The sequence below is a fragment of the Aquarana catesbeiana genome, linkage group LG01 (genome assembly GCF_042186555.1).
Source record: "Aquarana catesbeiana isolate 2022-GZ linkage group LG01, ASM4218655v1, whole genome shotgun sequence".
NCBI lineage: Eukaryota > Metazoa > Chordata > Amphibia > Anura > Ranidae > Aquarana > Aquarana catesbeiana.
The window spans coordinates 319496134-319515448 of record NC_133324.1 but is presented as its reverse complement, the minus strand read 5'-3'; the positions used below and the strand labels follow the sequence as shown (position 1 = coordinate 319515448).

Below are 19315 nucleotides of genomic sequence, written 5' to 3'. Positions count from 1 at the left end.
GTATCCTCCTGCACTCACTGTGCAGGAGCAAGCATCTGTCCGGTTTGGCCGAGATGGGTCCTGGCGCCACTGGCCGTGCATGCGTAGTTTGGTCTGAAGCATTGATGGCCATCTTGGTTAAGGAAAAGAAATGTATTTCTTTGCCCTTACTTACAATTTAAATCAGAGAAGGGTAATTTCGTCACCATTTTTCCCTCCTCTTTGCCTATTTATAACCTTAGGCTTCAGTATGGCTTCCTACTGCATATGAAGTGGGTTGCCTCCACTAGGAGCTCGTGATGCGCTTACGCTGGTACATTTATGTATTTCAGCCCTGTACGCTAGAAGAAGTCTAAGATGATGTCAAGGCATCATGATGAAACCTATGAAAAACCTAGTTTGGGTAGATCCTCAAAATACTATGGAGAGGGCTCATCCACAAAAATACATCACTCCTCGTCGCCAAGTTCTAGAACCCCAAAATGTAGAGCATGTGGTGCCACCCCGCTACCAGATAAACTAGTCTGCAAAAGCGGTTTCAGAGAATATGCAGCAGATAGAGAGTCAGAAAGCCAACAAGTAGCTAACCTACTTTAAAAAGGTGGTCAAAGAGTCTATAGTGGAGCTATCGGCAGTAGGTTCCCCTGCTGCTTTCTGGTCAGCCTCCTGCAGAACCCTCATTACCTGGGCCATCCTCAGGGGAGCCTTCCATCACAATAGCAAATATCTGTCCGGTAGGATGAGAGCGGCACTTCAGGAGATTCCTCAGAAGAACAGGACCCCTCTGGCTTTAGCTTTTCTCTGGTTCAGCCCTATGTACAGGCCATAAATTTAGCCATCGGCTGAGAGAAACTTAACATTTATAAAGAAGCAGATTTCTTTTTCCTCTGAGGTTAGAGATGTCATTGAAGACAAATGGAAGAAAAATGGGGGAAAAAAGATTTTCTCTCAACCGCCTGGAAAAATTGTTATCCTATGTCAGAGCAAGATTCAGCAATATTAGATGGCCCACCGGCAGTGGACAGCAGTAGTTTGTTTAGCAAAAAAATATCACTCTCCCGATGGATGATTCAGCTTCATTTAAAGATCTGTACACACGATACGAAAATTGGATGGAAAAATTTGTACGACAAGCTGTCTGTCGATTTACGGATCTTTAGTACGGTGCTTTCAACAGCCAATTTCGCTTTTTCGTCAGATAATGTTTCATTAGTACGGTTTGGGTACAAAAAAAAAAATAGTAAGAGCAAGACTATTCATGCTCCGAAACAAAAGAATGCATACAAAACTATTCAACACATTACATCACTTCTGACGTATTCTATCGTATGAAAATTTCCATATTGGAGTAACCTTCACATTTGACATCAGACTAGCATGCCACACAAAGTTTGGTCGTCCAAAAATCTAAGCGTGTGTACGAGACTTTAGACAGGAGAATATAATTCAACTTAAGAGCCTATCCAATGATGGGTAATGCCTGCAAACCAGCAATTGCCTTAAATCAGCGTTCCACCTTCCCCTTTAAAATACTGTAGCTACTGACTTTTAAAATTAGGACACTTAACGGTCTAGGAGTACAGCGATGTCGACACAGCAGTTGATGTTTCCATCGGCTGGTCAGGCGCTGCCATTGCGGGTAAGGGAACCCGCCAGTGTAGCCCTTCGGCTTCATGGCCAGGTCCCTGTTGCGCGCTCTCACTTCCCCTGGCAGAAGGGGAGGGAGGGGGCCGAACTGCTGACTTTTGGGTGAAACTCCGCTTTAACATCAGTATCCAATGCCCTGCGGACATGAACAGAAAATATAGACACGGCAATTCAACAGGATATTCCCAAGGAAGAGATAATCAAGGCCTTAGACAAACTAGAACTCTCAGCAGACTTTGTGGGTAAAGCGTTTGACGGAAAGCTTGCTTCCCCAAGACAGGAGAATTAGATGCCCCAGAGGACCAACTTCATGGTTTCAACAGTATAGGGCCAGGGATTACAGACAGGGCAAGGACACAAGAAGAAACTGGCGGAGTACACAATCCACTTTTCCAAAGGTGCTCAGAGTCTTACTTAATCCACCGGACTCCACCAAGTCCTTTTGACGCCAGACTTACCGGTAGGTTCAAGACTCAGACACTTCTTCATAGGGCCGCTAATAAGGGGGGGCCACCGGTCCTTCTGTACCGAGCTCATGCTTCTTCCGTTCAAGAAGGGGCCTGAGCTGCTCTCTCCCTCTCTGCTACATTAGCAGCTGATCCACAGCCTCTGGTCATTGTATTGCATTATCCTCAGTAAGTTTGTGTCTCTCTCTCCCCTTCCAGATTCTTGTCCTGCTCACTCTACCTGTCATATATCACCCCTCATCCCTGCAACAATCTCCCTTCTCCGATTGTGCTCAGGTCAGTCTCTATGCAGTCACTCGTGTATTCTTACAGTCCATCCCATTCCTCCAACTTCCCAGCCTGTATAGTCTTTTGTGCTCTCCCCCCCCTCCAGCTCTGCCTCTCTGACACAGTCATAGATGTCCTTTATCTCAGGGTTCCCCAACCCCTGGACTGCAGCTGGGCTGCACTGTCTGACATGCGACGGCAGGCAAGCAGAGAGATGACATCTCTCACCGTCCGCCCAGAACACCACTCTTCCGCCCACACAGCGGGGCCGCTGCACTGCAGTGAGGCAGGGGAGCAGAGAAATGAGATCATCTCTCATCTCTCACCGCTCTTCCACCCTCGCAGCAGGGCCACTACACTGTACTGGGGCGCTCGCCCCCAGAGTCGATGCAAATGACAGTGACGCTCCTGCGATCGCTCGTAACACAGCAAGAACTGGGATCTCTGTGTGTAAACACAGAAATCCCGGTTCTCTGAGGGGAAAAGTGACAGATTGTCTGTTCATACAAAGTATGAACAGCTATCTGTCATCTCCCCTAGTCAGAACACACCCCCTTGATCGCCCCCTAGTGTTAACCCCTACACTGCCAGTGACATTTTTACAATAATTATTATTATTATTATACAGGATTTATATAGCGCCAACAGTTTACGCAGCGCTTTACAATATAAAAGGGAGACAGTACAGTTATAATACAATAAGATACAAGAGGATTAAGAGGGCCCTGCTCAGAAGAGCTTACAATCTAATAGAGATGCGTTGCTTCCATTAATGTCATTGTTTTTTAAACTTGTTTTATTGAGTGTATTCAAAAAAGAATTTAAATACATTCACAAGGCAATATTCCAGTCATTAGAAATGTAACAGAAAAAGGTAGATAGAGCCAAAACAGACAGTTGTTGCACAAATGTACAAGAAATATTAGCAATTATCAAAAGAGAAGACTTCAACCAATCCAAAAACTAACCTTGTAGAACAATGGAATGAGTTAACTTGTAACTGTATTCACCTGTGTTCTGAGCAAAATAAACGGAAGACCTAGTGGATGTAACAGCTGTATATGGGTCCTGTGTTTTTTTGGGGTTTTTTTTCATAATTTATATAACACATCACCAAAACATGTAGGGGTAATCTAAGATAGAACGTTAGTAATTAGTGAAATAAGGGAAATCACTGGTTTCCCGGCCATCCAGCCTCATATAATTTTCCTGGGCATCCCCTGGCTTTATAGGTTAGTTTATACAAAGGTATAGTAGAATCCATAGGAAAGGTTTATGCATAGCACTGATATCTAGGTCTTCAAAAATGCCCAATTAAGCACCAATTGCAAATATTGGTGAACTTGAAGGTAGCAGAAATAGACGCCGTAAATTAGGACCAGAAGGGTCTCACCTTGTCGCAACATCAGACCATATGAGGGAAATCTCTGGGATCTTTCACACATTTGTGACAAGTGGGGGTTTCCCTTTTATGCATTTGAAAAAATCGTTGTGGGGTGTAGTATGTTCTGTGTAAACATTGTAGTTGAATAAGCTTATATCTGGCGGAAATGACCACGTAGACGTACGAGTTAAACACAGTGGTGGCCGCTCATGCAGGGCGCAGGGGCGCCGCCCCCCTAATCCATGCGCCCGGCCCCTAATCTACATGCAGGGCGCTGGGCACAAGGATTCCAATAGTTTTCTTTTTTTTTAGAAAACTGAGCAACAGCAAGAAAATTGAGCAACAGCAGCCACTGGTAAAAGATTTGAAAGTTATCTGTTGAGATATCATGGATATCAGCTTGCCAACATGTTTGCATTATGAGAAGAAGGGGGCATAGTTTATCCATTAGAAGGTAGAAAGTGGATATAAGAGGTGTGTGGGTCAAACGAAGGAGGGCATTTTTCTAATTATCAATGCATTTTTATAGCATTGATCACTGCATTAATGCCAATGGTCCCAAGAATGTGTCAAAATTGTCCGATGTGTCCACCGCGTTGCAGTGACGATTTGAAAAAAAAAAAAAAAAAAATCCCCAAAACCAATCCCCCTATGGCTTTCCTTGCAGCACAGCTGGCTTCTCCTTTCTCTTCCACCGGCTTTCAGCTGCTGCAGAGGGTTCCACTATGATCATTTTCCCTGTCCAAGATCTGATTGGTACCATTCACTTACCATGTTCATTCATAACTGAAGCATAGCAATGGAACAGATGCTTGCTGTCTCAGCCCAGGCACATGACAGACCCAAGTTCGCTGCTGAAATTGGAGCAAATTCGGAGTTCACTGCTGAACAAGTCACCACACCTGAGGAAAGATTTTGGCGTTTTGTATTCTGTCATTTACCGTTGGTTAGAGGCCCCGCTTTCTAGAACAAGAGCACAAGCAAGTGGAATCGTTTACAGCACTGAGCACTTTGTTCATCTTTATTATATCTTGGACTTATTACCTTAGAGTTGTGTTTGATGGACTTTGGCTTATCACTGCACTTATCATATAGTACTTTGTATTTTTTTTTATTTTTATCTTTTTTGCTATTTGCACCATTTGGATTCATGTGAGCTGTATTGAATTGCCAATTCACTGCCTTTGGTTTCCCATTTTAGTTGGCGTTTATGTAATTGTTATATTTTTCATTGTGTATTTACTTAAATAGTAAAATATGTAATTGACAGTGCACTTTTTTTTCCTAATACACACACTCTTATGCTCATAGTCCAGCCCTGTTTGAAGGGAATGTAAGAGTCTGATACCAAGTCAAATTTGGGTATTTTTTTTTTTTATGCTGTTTGCAAGAAATACATTTGATGTTTTACTGATTACAAAAGCTGTCTCAATGAGTACTTTGTATAATGCCTAGAGTTCAGCTTTAAAGGCAGTAAACAGAATATGAAGACCAATTTTCCAAAAGGTCCTTTAAAAAAAAAAAAAAAAAAAAAAAGTAGCAGACACTTTTCAGTCATAAAAAATAAATATGTAAAATGTGATGAAAATTGGGTTAATTTACTAAAACTGGAGAGTGCAAAATCTGGTGCAGCTCTTCATAGAAACCAATCAGCTTCCAGGTGTTTTTTTTTTTTTTTTCCTCCTTTTGGTTGTTAACCACTTCCCGCCCGGCCCATAGCAGATGACGGCCGGGCGCTGGTTCAGTTATCCTGACTGGGCATCATGACGTCCAGCAAGATAACAAGCCCACGCATCGCGGCGATCGGTGGAGCGGTGTGTCAGCCTGATACACCGATCTTGGTAAAGAGCCTCCAGCGGAGGCTCTTTACCACGTGATCAGCCGTGTCCAATCACGGTTGATCACGATGTCAATAGGAAGAGCCGTTGATCAGATTTTCCTCACTTGTGTCTGACAGACGTGAGTAGAGGAGAGCCGATCGGGGGGGGGGGGGGGGGGGTTGGGGGGGAGGGTCCTGCGCTGATTGTTTATTAGCGCAGCCCCCCTCAGATCACCACACTGGACCACCAGTGAGAGGGTCAACATGTGGATGGCCAGGTATGTACCCCATGGCCATCCACATGTGCCCAATCTGTGCCAATCAGTGCCCACAAATGGGCATTGATTGGCACCAGTATATTGCAGTGATGCCCAGAAATGCCACCCTTAGGGGCATCAGTGCCACCCATAAGTACCCATCAGTGCCACCTATGAGTGCCCATCAGTGCCGCATACCAGTGCCACCTATCAGTGCCCATCAATGCCGCAGTATCAGTGCCCATCATTGAAGAAGAAAACGTACTTAATTACAAAAATTTTTAACAGAAAAAAAAAAAAAAAAAAAAAAAAAAAAAAAAGAAAAAAAAACAATTTTCGTTTTTTTTTTTTTTTTTTTTTTTTTGCGCAACAAATTAAAAAAAAACGCAGAGGTGATCAAATACCACCAAAAGAAAGCTCTATTTGTGGGAACAAAATGATAAAAAAAATTGTTTGAGTACAGTGTAGCATGACCGCGCAATTGTCATTCAAATTGCAACAGCGCTGAAAGCTGAAAATTGGTCTGGGCGGGAAGGTGTCCAAGTGCCTGGTATTGAAGTGGTTAAACCTTAAAAGCGGAGTTCCACCAGAACAAAACAAAAAAACAAAAAAAAAACGAAAAAAAAAAAAAAAACAAAAACAAACCACACAACCCGGACACTCACCTATCCCACGATCCAGGCATACGAAGCCTCACTCCTCTCCCCAGCATTCTTACTGTGGGTGCCCGGCTTTGGCTTCACAGCCAGGCACGCACTGCATTATGAGCCGCGCAGCGAATGGTCAGGCAATCTTTTGGGACCTGTGACGTGTCCCGGAAGATATGGGGGGGTGGGAAATTGGAGGTGAACTTCCTTTCAGTGCCATGGAGCCATGGGAGGAAGGGAGAGCTGGGTGCCTCTAAAAAGAGGGTATCCCCCCCCCCCCCCATATCAACATTTAAGATTATGGGGGCCACAATGATCAGTCAAGTAAAACATCAATTCATTGACTCTAGGTTGAAAGTAAAATCAATTTTTATTACAATTAAACATACATATCAGAAAGTGGTCTATACAAGTTTTGAAAACAAAAATGCAACGTTCCATTTACGCAAACATAATTGCAGTACAAGGTAAAGACACACGAGTATTGATCACTTGTAGCAGCTTCAAAATCTTATTGCATAGAGGTTTTAGCAAGAAGGCAGATACCAGACCATTAGAATACCTGAATCTTTTATGGTACTTTTATTTTTATCATAAATATCTGGCACCAATCTAAAGCAAGAGGGTTTTAAGCTAAACCTATAAAATATGTTAGAAGCCCATGCGAGGAATGTGGATATGGCCCACGACTGACCAATCCACGAGTATAATGTAAAGACAACTCAAAGGTTTCTTTAGATAACATTTTGATCTGGGAGAGGAAATCAGCCTAAAAAGTCTACATCTTGCAAGAATAAAAAAAATTTAATTGTGGTGCAGAATAGGGGATATTGCCATTAGGCGGCTATAGAGTGCAGACAGGAGGCTAGCAAGATATTGGATTCTGCTGTCTAACTGCAGGTCATGCTTTTAGCAAATGTCTGACAGAAAAGTAGTGCAACAAGCACAATATGGCCACTTGCACCATTGATTAACTACAAGTGCTTTTGTGGATACGCCAGTTCCAAAAGGCCGTAGGCACATTTGCAATCACAAAAGAGGATTTAAAAAAAGTCAACGTCTGCATCACTGGCTTCTACAAGCACTTTGCCTAACAGGTTTATAAAAAAAAGGTAGCTGGACAATCACAGGATCACTAAAGTTGACCAACCATCATTGCTACACACCCCCTTTTTTTTTTTTTTTTTTACATAAAGACCTTTAATAGGTACCTGTCAGACAAAATATGCAAGCTGACATTACTTGTTTTGAAAAGATATGGGGCTCGAATGCTTGATTCAGTATTTAATTTGCTTAACCAGAACAAGAATGCAGTCAGTAAAGTTAGAATTTCAAGCCTGTGAATGTCTTATGAAGTCCAGTAACTCGAGAATTGAGCAAACAATTTTTTTCCAGCACCACATGCTGGTGAGCACTTATCACTAGATCAGGGGGAGGTGTGACAGACAGCAACCACTTCAAAATGTTCTAACCCTTCATAATTAAAACATATTTTATTGCAGTCTGCATTCTAATTTGAGAAATGTCATCCCGCTTCCTGTGCCAGTGACCACCAGGACAGGATGGGAGGAAAAGCTGCCAAATTAGTATCAAGACAAAACTAAAATCTGACAGGTTCTCCAACCTCCCCCCAAAAAATGTAAAAAACACCACACTGACTGCATCTCCACTTTAAGCAAGGTGGCAAGGATTAATATTCCTGACTTGGTAGGTTCCTTTTAATTACATATGCATCAAACTAAAATCACTGCCCCTCCCTTGTGAACATCCCATCAAGAAAAGTCCTATTGTGTGTAAAAAAACAAAAAAAAAACAAAAACAAATTTATTTACAATGAGACAAAGTATGGCTTAGGCAGCACAATGGCATAACTTCCTTAAAGACATGCAAAAAAATAACAAAAACAAAAACAAAAAATTAAAGTCAGTGCTATGGGTGGCGATAGGCAGCCAGCAAAGGATAAATATACAAACCCTAAAGCTTAATGTACACGGGACGTTTTTGCAACCTCTCCTGAACGATTTAACTTGACAGATAGTAACCTGCGTTTTAGCCCGGGTTCACACCTATGCGAATTAGATGTGCGTTTCTCCGCATCTAATTTGCATAGCAGGAGAATGTAACTGGCTCCCTATGGAGCCGGTTCACATATCTCCGGGGCGGCTGCGGAGCGCACTGCACAGAAATGCAGTGCGTCTTTGGCTCTGTTTCAGGGCCGAATTCAGGCATAGAAGCGCACAGCGCTCCTGTGCGATCCGCAGCCCATTATAGTGTGAACCCAGGCTAAAACATTCGTTTTGCCGCGTTTAAGTTTAGAAACATTTGAAAAAAAAAAAAAAAATATATATATATTTTTTTTTTTTTTTAAATAGCCAAAAATGAAAAAACGCCTGTAAATGAAATGCGGCTAAACGAGAGTTACCGTTTTCAGCTCTTGAAATGCCTCTAAACTCAGCGTCTGAACTCATTTTTTTTTGCTTTCCAAAAAAGGCCTCTAAACTCAACTGCCTAAAAACGACATTAAAATGAATCTGTGTGCATGTACTGATAAAAGATTGGATGAGTTCAGGGGCAGCTGAAAAAAAGCATCCAACTGCCTCTGAACGTCCGTTTACCAGCAGCAGTGTACATGAGGCCTAAATGATCAATAAAATTGCAAAATGCTGTGCCAATCATATACTAGGTTACATAATAAATCATTCAGTGAAAAGATTATGCAACATCAGCACCTAGACTCTGCTCATGGTTCCAAAGTGACGGCTTTTCATGTGAGTTTGTGTCAGTTTTATCCGGATGCTTATAAAATGTCCTTACTGACGTTTTAATTGATGTCAATAAAAAGACTGCACTATGGTCTCATTTTGTCTGCTCCTTATGCAAGGCTTGCAGAAAGCCCTTGCTGGTGTATGGATCCATCGGGACCAGGAGTGGAGGTGCTTTCAAGCTGTCACAGACTGCATCTTGTTTGGCTGGAAAGGGGAGAGCTGCTCTCAGGCTGGATTCACACCTATGCATATTTAGTGCTTTTTGCAGATGTGCACTACAGTCCATTTAACATGGTTTCCCGTGGAACACGTTCTGTAGTGCAAATTTGCAAAATGCAAAAAGCATTAAAAATGCATAGGTGTGAATCCAGCCTCAGATCAGTAGGATATGCTGTGCACTTTTCAGCTTATGCTTCTGGCAAGTGTCAAATTTCCCTGGTTGTGGTGTGCAGTCACACACTAGAAGATTTAGTGGAAATTTCTAATGGTGGTTGACACAATTTTCAGAGAGACTTGTTACACACAGGTACATTCCATTTAAAGACTTCGAGGGTCACAATATAATTTTTTCTTTGTGGACCTTCTTGCACTATACTTATAGCACATATTTTCCATGGATGATTTGTTACACATATGATTGGCACCACATTTAACATTTTTCCCAAAAAATACTTTATATTGCCGCATCATTTGTATTTTGCACTATAAAACTTACAGTACATACTAAACTATAAAAATATACAAAGAGATAGAGAGATATACATCTATCTCTATTAGTGCAAAACCAATGGGGAAAATGCACCATGCAGTAACCTTTAGCAACCAGATTTCTATTTTCTATAGTCATACTAATTGAAAGATAATTTGTCTACTATGAGCTTAATGCACGTTGCCATTGCTCTTTGTATTACGTCTTTAATTTACACTTTAGAATTATTTAAAGAGTATGACTATGTCATAGTAAGACTATGTCATCCATGCATAGCCCTTAATGGGGGGGGAAAAAAAAAAAAAAAAGTAATGAGCATGCATAGAGGAAACCAACCTCAGAAATAATGAAGCATGGTTGAAACAATTAAAAAAAAAAAAAAAAAAGCGACCAGTAAAAAACTTTATTAGAAAAAATGCATATGAAATAAAAAAAATTACTTTGAGAAAACAATTATAATAAAGCTCTTTGTTTCTAGAACAATCCCTTTGGGTTTATTGGCCCTTCCATGGCATTGCCAACATGGCATCAAACTGCATTTAGAAGTCAGTCACTGATTACTCTGCTAGTGTTAATTACCCCTTAACAAAGTGGTTAATTATTGCAGAACATTGTACAGCCATAATCACATGTAGGCAAACTTTTGTACTTTTACTACATGGCTACATTGACACAGGGAAAAAAAACAAAACAAACACACAAATATCAAATTTAAAAAATGCAGCATTTAACAGATGATTCTAGTCAATCAAATCTGTTTATCAGATTAAAAAATTCCCTTTTAATTGTAATCGGGTCTGGAACACCAGAGTTGCATGAACTTTAACAGATTCTGTAAATCTGGATCACTACAGACTGTTGCCAGATCTGCAAAACAAGCAGTTCAACCTTGAATATGATTGCTGGAAGAACAGTCATTTGTCACATCTGAGAAAATACTTCATTTCCATCTAATAAGGATAGGATCAAACTTCCAGAGGTCAGGGTGACCCATATGCATGAGGTTACTGAATGGAGAAGTGCTCCACTGGAAGGGAGGAACCTGGTCCCATGTGGGGCCATTAACTGCAAACATCATATACTCCTTTGCAAACTCATAACTGGTGACCTGTGAAGAGAGTGGAGGATATTTTCTTATGAAAGATTCATTGCAATAAACAAATCCTCATAACATTATAAACACATTGGTGGGCCTTTACCAACCTTCATATCAGTGCCACCATGCTGTCTCTGGTGCATGGCTCCAAAAGGGTAAGTGCCATCGGCTGGATTGAGATCAGATCGGGCAGAAATGGCATTCTCTCCATTTGGCTTTGGTTCACAACTTGAGCAGAGTGACAGAGGATCATTCAGGAAGTTATTGTATCTGAAATTGGAAAACAGCCCATCACAATATTTTCACCATAGACCTACTAAGCAGACAACTGTACTTTATTTTGGAAAGATTCTTCTGCCATATAAAAATTCAAAATCAATATAAATGCCAGAAAAGGAAGATGCGCCATTTCAAACTGGGACTGTGGCTACCTTACCTCATGAGCCTCATCATAGATGGTAGATCCTCCACAAGAGTGTGATTCCTCTTGAATATCTGAGCCCTGGGAGTTTTGGAATAAGTGAACCAGTCGCCAAATTTTTTCACAAGATCAGGCTGGCCACTTGCATTGAATATATCACCGAAGTACCTGTGTAAAGGAGGAAGACAAGTCATTATGATAGTTACATAGTTAGGTTGAAAAAACAAAATATAATATAATATAATATAATAATATATATATTTATATATTTTTTTTTTTTCAACCAATAGAAAGAGCAAAAAAAATATAAATAAAAATAATAAACCATACCCACAGTTAGTATCCAGTTATATTATGTAAAGCTAGGAAAGAATCCAGGCGTTTTAAAACAATCTACTGAGCTGGCCAGAATCAACACTTGAGGGAGTCTATTCCACATTTTCACAGCTCGACTGTCATGATACTATAGATCGATTTCCATTTAAAAGTGCTAATCAATTTAGCATGCCACTTTTACAGAGAAAAGTACAACCCTCTCCAGGTCAACAATATGCACTGCAAGGCATTTAGCAAAACAGTGTACAGGTTACTCCATCGCTACCAACACATGCATTCCAGTCATTGTCTACAGTCCGATTGTTAAAAGGGGGAATGTCTGCCTGCTAAAAAAAAAAAAAAAAAAAAAAATCACATGATCAGTCATAGTCTGAGTAAAGCACTATCAGTTACAAGAGAAAAACTCTCAGGGGGCTTTGACGAGTTGGGGAATCATAGCTAGCACAGGCAGAACCTGTAAAATATCATATTTATAAATCTCCTTAGGGCACTTTACACTAGTGTTTATTTATACAGATCAAATGCCAAAACTGGTACTAAAGGTGGGCAACAATCACAACACAGCTTTAGGTGCCCCCAGAGTTCCTTAGGTTAATGGGCAATGCAAAGTTAGAACCCAAAGGTAAAGGTTTAGCTCAAAACATGTCAGTGGTGTATTGAGAAGTGTCACATACTGTAAATACATATATAATACAGCTAAATTTATCCATGCCATGTATACCAGTATACTCACGGAACATTGTAGCTGGGCCAGTATGTGCTCTGATAGAGGAGATCAGATTTATCAGCCCAAGTCATTAAGCCTCTGAAAAAAATTAAATTAATAATAAATAAGAGGAAAAGAGTTGCATACGTAAATGTTGCATTGGAGGCTGCAGAGTACTGCAATCATGATCATGGGTGCAATACACAGGCTCTTGAAAACTGTCTCTCTCTCCCCCCCCCCCCCCCCCGCTCCAGATCCGCATGGAGGCTACGGAAGTATACAATGGACTAAAAGTGCTAGGATGTCATTACACTTGTGCTCCATTGAGATCCAATAGTCCCTTTGCTGCTGTGGAAAATGGGACCTGTAATCTTTCCATTCACAGATCCCGGTGAATCATCCTGTGAATGGAAGACACGGTTGCATGAGTGGAAGGTATTTTTAGGGAGAAGTACACCATAACTCAGGTGAGTGGAGGGCAGTTTGCCATTTGAGGAATGTGACCAAGTTTCACGTTACACCCTATAAGATCTGGTCAGAAAGGTGGACTATGCTTTAAAGCAGAATAGTTGCGAACACAATAAAAAGAGAAACCCATTCTGCATCTAATAGAACGCATAAGGAAAGCAGACAGGTAGGCTTTTTATGATGAAGAAAGGCTCTCTGTCACTTCTGTCATTATAGTTTCTACATGCCAGTGTACACAGAGCCATACATTCGCAGCGCAGTATACAGGACCTCTCTATAGGCACACTGAAGTGCCAGTCTCAGTATTGCCTCCCTATGTGTGCATGCATCGTTTCTCAGCTTCAGCAAGGACAAACTTGCTCTGTTACAGATTGTACTAAGCAATATGTGCTGCAATATTGACTTATATACATATAATATTCTAAGGTAGGTTCACATCCAACATGAGGCACCAAGCATTTAATGCCAAAACACCTACCTAGGCCATTACCAGATGGCCATGGTGTCTGAGTTAACACAGGCTAGTGATTTTCAAATAATTTGTCTAACCTGTAAGTATTAAAGAGGAATGCTCACTTTTAGTCATTTATTTATTTTTTTTTTTTTTAATATCCCCTTCTTATTTGTTCTGTAATGCGGTCCTCAATTCACATACTCACTTGACCAGCGAATCCAGCACTGTCCTGCTGTGATCCTCTGCAGTGCTCTTACACAGTGGATCCCAAACTGCCATTTTCTTCTGGGTTCAAGCAAGCCAACCCCCAAAAATGACCTGTGCAGCTCTGCCCTTCAAACCCCTTTAAATCTCTGCCCCTGCAGCCCCCAGGAATATGTGATAGGGATATCCCAGGGGGCTGTGGGACTAAAAACACATCATTCACCCCTACCCTGTTTCCCTGAAAATAAGACCTAGCGTGATTGTTCGTGATGGCTGCAATATAAGCCCTAGCCCTCAAATAAGCCCTACCCTGTTTCCCCCGAAAATAAGCCCTACCCTGAAAATAAGACCTACAAGGAATTTAACTGCTTCAGCCCCGGAAGATTTTACCCCCTTCCTGACCAGAGCACTTTTTGCGATTCAGCACTGCGTCGCTTTAACTGACAATTGCGCGATCGTGCGACGTGGCTCTCAAACAAAATTGACATCCTTTTTTTACCCACAAATAGAGCTTTCTTTTGGTGGTATTTGATCACCTCTGCAATTTTTATTTTTTGCGCTATAAACAAAATAAGAGCAACAATTTTGAAAAAAAACGCATTATTTTTTACATTTTGCTATAATAAATATCCCCCAAAAAATATATTAAAAAAAAACAAAAAAAACAAAAAAAAACAAAAACACAAAAACAGGTTTTTCCTCAGTTTAGGCCGATACGTATTCTTCTACATATTTTTGATAAAAAAAAACAAAAAAAACACCACACAAAAAACAAAAAACGCAATAAGCGTATATTGATTGGTTTGCGCAAAAGTTATAGCGTTTACAAAATAGGGGATAGTTTTATGGCATTTTTATTTATAAATTTTTTTTTTTTTTTTTTTACTAGTAATGGAGGCGATCAGCGATTTTTATTGTGACTTCGACATTATGGCGGACATGTCGGACATTTTTGACACATTTTTGGGACCATTGTCATTTATACAGCGATCAGTGCTATAAAAATGCACCGATTCCTGTCCTGTGTAAATGACACTGACAGTGAAGGGGTTAACCGCTAGGGGGCGGGGAGGGGTTAAGTCAGTACTAGGAAGTGATTACTAACTGTGGGGGGGGGAGATGGGCTAGCTGTGACACTACACTGATCACAGCTCCCGATGACAGGGAGCAGAAATCAGTGACACTTGTCACTAGGCAGAACGGGGAGATGCTGTTTACATCAGCATCTCCCCGTTTGTCCTCTCCATGAGGCGATAGCGGGTATCACCGCGATAGAGTCCACGGGACCCGCGACCCGACTCACGGAGCTCCCGGCCGGCACACACGCAATGGCACCTGTAAGCCCATTTGCCCAGCTGTGCCATTCTGCCGACGTACATCAGCGTGCGCCGGTCAGGAAGGGGTTAACTAGGGCTTATTTGGGGGGTAGGGCTTATATTGCAGCCATCACCGACAATCACGTGGTCTTATTTTCAGGGAAACAGGGTAGTTGTAAAAGGCAACAGGAAGGGAAAAAAAAACAAAAAACCAACACACACAGCATTTTAAACTTATGGAGGGGTAAAGGTTGCGGGAGGAAAAAGAACACTTTTTGAGTGAAGTTCTGCTTTAAAATCCATTTAATATATACAATGGGATACTTAGATGAATTGGTCTCAGAGGAAAAAAGGGAAGTTTCCCCTTCACTTTGTGAGCACACCCTCAGTTTCTAACATATGGGATATCTTTATTGGTTAGTAAGTGAATTTTACATGCTTCCCCTCTTCCTCCTTTAGGCTGGGTTCACACTGCTGCGGTGCGGGAACGCAGCGAATTTACTGCGGGTTCCCGCATCGCACCAACTCGCACGGCAGTTCACACTGCCATATGCGAACTGCTGGGGAGTGTCATACAATGTTAATGACACCCCCAGTTCAGCCCGCATATCGCAATGCGAACTGACAATTCGGACATTTTCGGATCGCATAGGTGTGAACACCCATGCGATACGATTTTGGTCCGAACAAAAAAAAGGGTCCTGTGCGAGTTTGGACCGAATGCGGTGCGATATCAGCCATACTATCTGTATGGCTGATATCGCACAGCACAGACATCGCATGTAATGTGAACAGCAGTGCGCTGCGAATCACATGCGATGTCTGCCACCGCAGCAGTGTGAACCCAGCCTTAAAGCAAAATTTTCACCAACAGTTCCTCCGCACTAAGATCCCTTTCACGCAGAGGCAGTTTTCTGGCGTTTTAGCGCTAGAAATAGCCTATGAAAACTGCCTCCCATTCATTGCAATGGAGTTGATTTACTAAAACTGGAGAGTGCAAGATCTGGTGCAGCTGTGCACGTTAGCCAATCAGCTTCTAACTTCAGCTTGTTGAATTAAACTTTGACGATAAAACCTGGAAGCGGATTGGTTTCTATGCAGAGCTGCACCAGATTTGGCATCCTCCAGTTTTAGTACATCAACCTCCATGTGTGCTTTCAAACTGGTGCAGTGCGCTTGCGGGACGTTAGAAAGAGTCCTGCAAGCAGCATCTTTGGGGTGCTATAAATATCCACTAAGGCACCGCAAGAAACGACCGGTGCTTCAGTGTGAAAGGGGTCTAAGAGAAGCAAAAGTCTGATGAACAGAGAAAAAAAAAAAAAAAAAAAAAAGGAAAGAACAGCTGTATTTTTAAGCTAAAACAGGTGTGCACAAGGATTTTCACACAGGACAGGGGAAGGTTAGTTTATGGCCATCCTGTGTTTAATGAGCTTGTAGTCAGAGCCTGTAGCACATGAGTGTTACTAAAAATCAAAAAACGGTTACACAAGCAAAAAAGGAAGTTATTCAATCAATGTGTGAATGTTTATTCATTTTAGGTATACAGCGCCACCAATTTACGCAGCGCTTTACACATTTTTAAAAGGATGTACAATTTATTATAGATTTCAAGTAAACATAATTTAGATATGCACTACAATAAATCACATCATCTATCTTTGCTAGAGATATTAATGTCAATTAGAAATGGGAAACAGAAGCCAACCATAAAACTTACGGGAGCTGCTCTAGGACGGTTAGAAGTCCACTAGGCACATCTGTTTCACCTGGTTTGAATTTGTTGTAATCAACCACCATCCACTGGTTGTTGTACCTAAGAGGAATATTGTATAGGACAGACAGCAAGATTTATAGAAAGTCACTGAAAACATAAAAACAGCAACAAAACCTGCCAGCAATTAGGATACAAGGCTCACCATCCCCTCATCTGTACACTACTCAAATGGTACAATATATGAAATTACTTCTACTGGAATTAAATGTGCAGTAACTTAAAACCAGATTTTACCTTTAGCAATTTAATGTAAATCACAGTATAAAAAGAGTCAAAACTAAGTTTTGGACAGAATTTGAAGGGTTAGCACTCTTGTCAAGGGTTTATTGCCATCTGTATCCCAGCCAAGTAGACAAAATGTAATCCCTATTGTGTAAAATATCATCTGCAGGGGGGTGGCAATACAAGACCAATCACCCTGTACAAGGAAAGAGCAACAGTGACTGGTCTTCATTAAGAAAGCTCCTAGGCAGGGGCAAAGTTTCACACTGGATTACTGCACAGATCTGGAAGTAAACCAAGATTCAAGTAAATCTTGTACATGTTCCTTCTACTTAAGATAATGGTTTACCAGGAGTTCAGCTTTAAAAAGCACTTACTGCTTGCCCAGAGACTGAGGCCCGGTTCACACTGATGCGACAATGGCGCACTTGTTGCATCAGAAGTTGGCCCCCATTCTGTGCAATGGCGCTGTCCTAAATTGGTGCGACTTGCAGTTCTTGCACTACTTTTGGTCCGACTTGCATTGACATCTGTTAAAGAAGTCACATGCAAGTCATGCCGAAGTCTTGTTGGGGTCCGACTTTGTCACGGGCAGTGGGAACCTGGGCTTACGCCACATATGACATTAAACTACAGAACACTCATAGCAGAAAATGTACTTGCTTTGCAACTTTAGAAACAGGTTATCCCTTTAGCCAGAAACTCATTATCCAAAAAGTGTGGTGAAGATCAAAGCAGAATGCACAAAAAGCAAAAGCAGGAGATCGATTATCTAACCACTTGCTGACCAGGCCTTTTCTGGAACATGCATACACATATACATATATATATATATATATATATATATATATATATATATATATATATATATATATATATATATATATATATATATATATATATATATATATATATATATATATATATATATATACACACACACACACTACAGTACTTAAAAATCTCCAGAGACAACATTTAAACCTTTTTACAGGTTACCGTTTAGAGTTACAGTGGAGGTCTTGCGCTAGTATTATTGCTCTGGCTCCAACGTTCGTGGTGACACCTCACATGTGTGAGGTGCTGTGAGCACCATTTACATATGCTTGCATGACTTACATATGTGTTCACTTCTGCACACAAGCACAGAAGGATGGGGCACTTTAATTTTTTTTTTTTTTTTTAACATTTTCACACTGTCCATTTATGACTTTTAATCCTATTAAAGGAATGTAAAAAAACATTCATTGTACTAGAAATAAGGATGACAGGACCTCTTTATTCAGAGATCTAGGTTCAAAAAAGACCCCAAATCTCTCATTTACCTTTAACAAAAAAACAAACAAAAAAAAAACAAAACAAAAAAAAAAAACCACACAACACCCGGAGTTATGCTAGCCATAACACCAGTATTTAATGTCCAACAAATGACGTATATTTACTATAGGCCGGTTGGCAAGTGGAGGAGAACCATTAGCCTAAAAATATGTAAATAGCAATGGATTAAGTTTAGATAACCAATACTTGATCCCATAGAACCGTGAAGAACTGTGCTTGCCACACATTTTGTTTTTCGTTCTGCAGACAAATTTCAGCATAAGAAAAAGCAGCAAAGCAAAAGGTAAAAAAAAAAAAAAAAAAAAAAAAAAAAAAAAAAAAAAAAAAGGAAGGAAGATGTTAGCTGCTCTCGTTTAGTTGACTCAGCTACATGAAATGGAGGATTTAGCTGATGCATGGTTTTGGGCAGTGCTGGATCTGCTGTGACACTATATATTGTCAATTTAAACCTCCAAAGTCCAATGAATGCAGACAAACTAGAAGAGTTTCAAAAGGTCACATACTGTAAATAACTGTAGGGAGTCAAATGTGATAATTTTACTACTTTGTTAAATCGGTACACTTTAACTGTACTTGTCTACTTACGTTCCACTATTAAACTTGCTGAAAATATCAGCCCACTCCTGCCCTCCTGTTGCCAGCCTGTTTGCAATAATATTTCGTAACCACTCCAGAACAGAATTTTTCGGAGTGATATACTTCCAAAGATCTGGATTACTATTGCCAATGGTTGTCTCCAGGCTCACCTGTAAATATAAAGCGCGATGTAAACATTTTTTTTTAAATTCCCAAGTACCTGAATATTACTTGGCGTTAGCTTTCTACAGTCCATGTAGAGCAGATTTCACACAGGGGGGGAGGGGGGGGGGTGGGCCGGAAGAGAAGCAGCACCTTTTGCAGGCACCAGGTAATGCCAGGGACAACGTCTGTAGAACATCTACTGGATGTATATCTCATGGCTAGTCATAGCCGATGGACATCTCTGGCTTGCTACAACCTGGCCCTAGAAGCTTTGTGGTCTCACGGTTTAAAGCGTGGG

The 19315-nt window shown here is 40.9% G+C and overlaps 1 protein-coding gene across 1 annotated transcript in view; it reads right to left on the bottom strand.

The window, feature by feature from the left end:
• Positions 1-6818: 6818 nt before the first annotated feature.
• Positions 6819-19315, bottom strand: part of PLBD2 (phospholipase B domain containing 2) — a 38450-nt gene continuing 25953 nt past the window's right edge. The window contains exons 7-12 of the mRNA XM_073630220.1: positions 18862-19022; positions 16660-16755; positions 12528-12599; positions 11474-11626; positions 11145-11307; positions 6819-11049 (exon numbers count right to left, since the gene is read on the bottom strand). Coding sequence (XP_073486321.1) covers positions 10882-11049; positions 11145-11307; positions 11474-11626; positions 12528-12599; positions 16660-16755; positions 18862-19022 — 813 coding nt within the window. The 3' untranslated portion in view covers positions 6819-10881. The remainder of the gene's footprint in view (positions 11050-11144; positions 11308-11473; positions 11627-12527; positions 12600-16659; positions 16756-18861; positions 19023-19315) is intronic.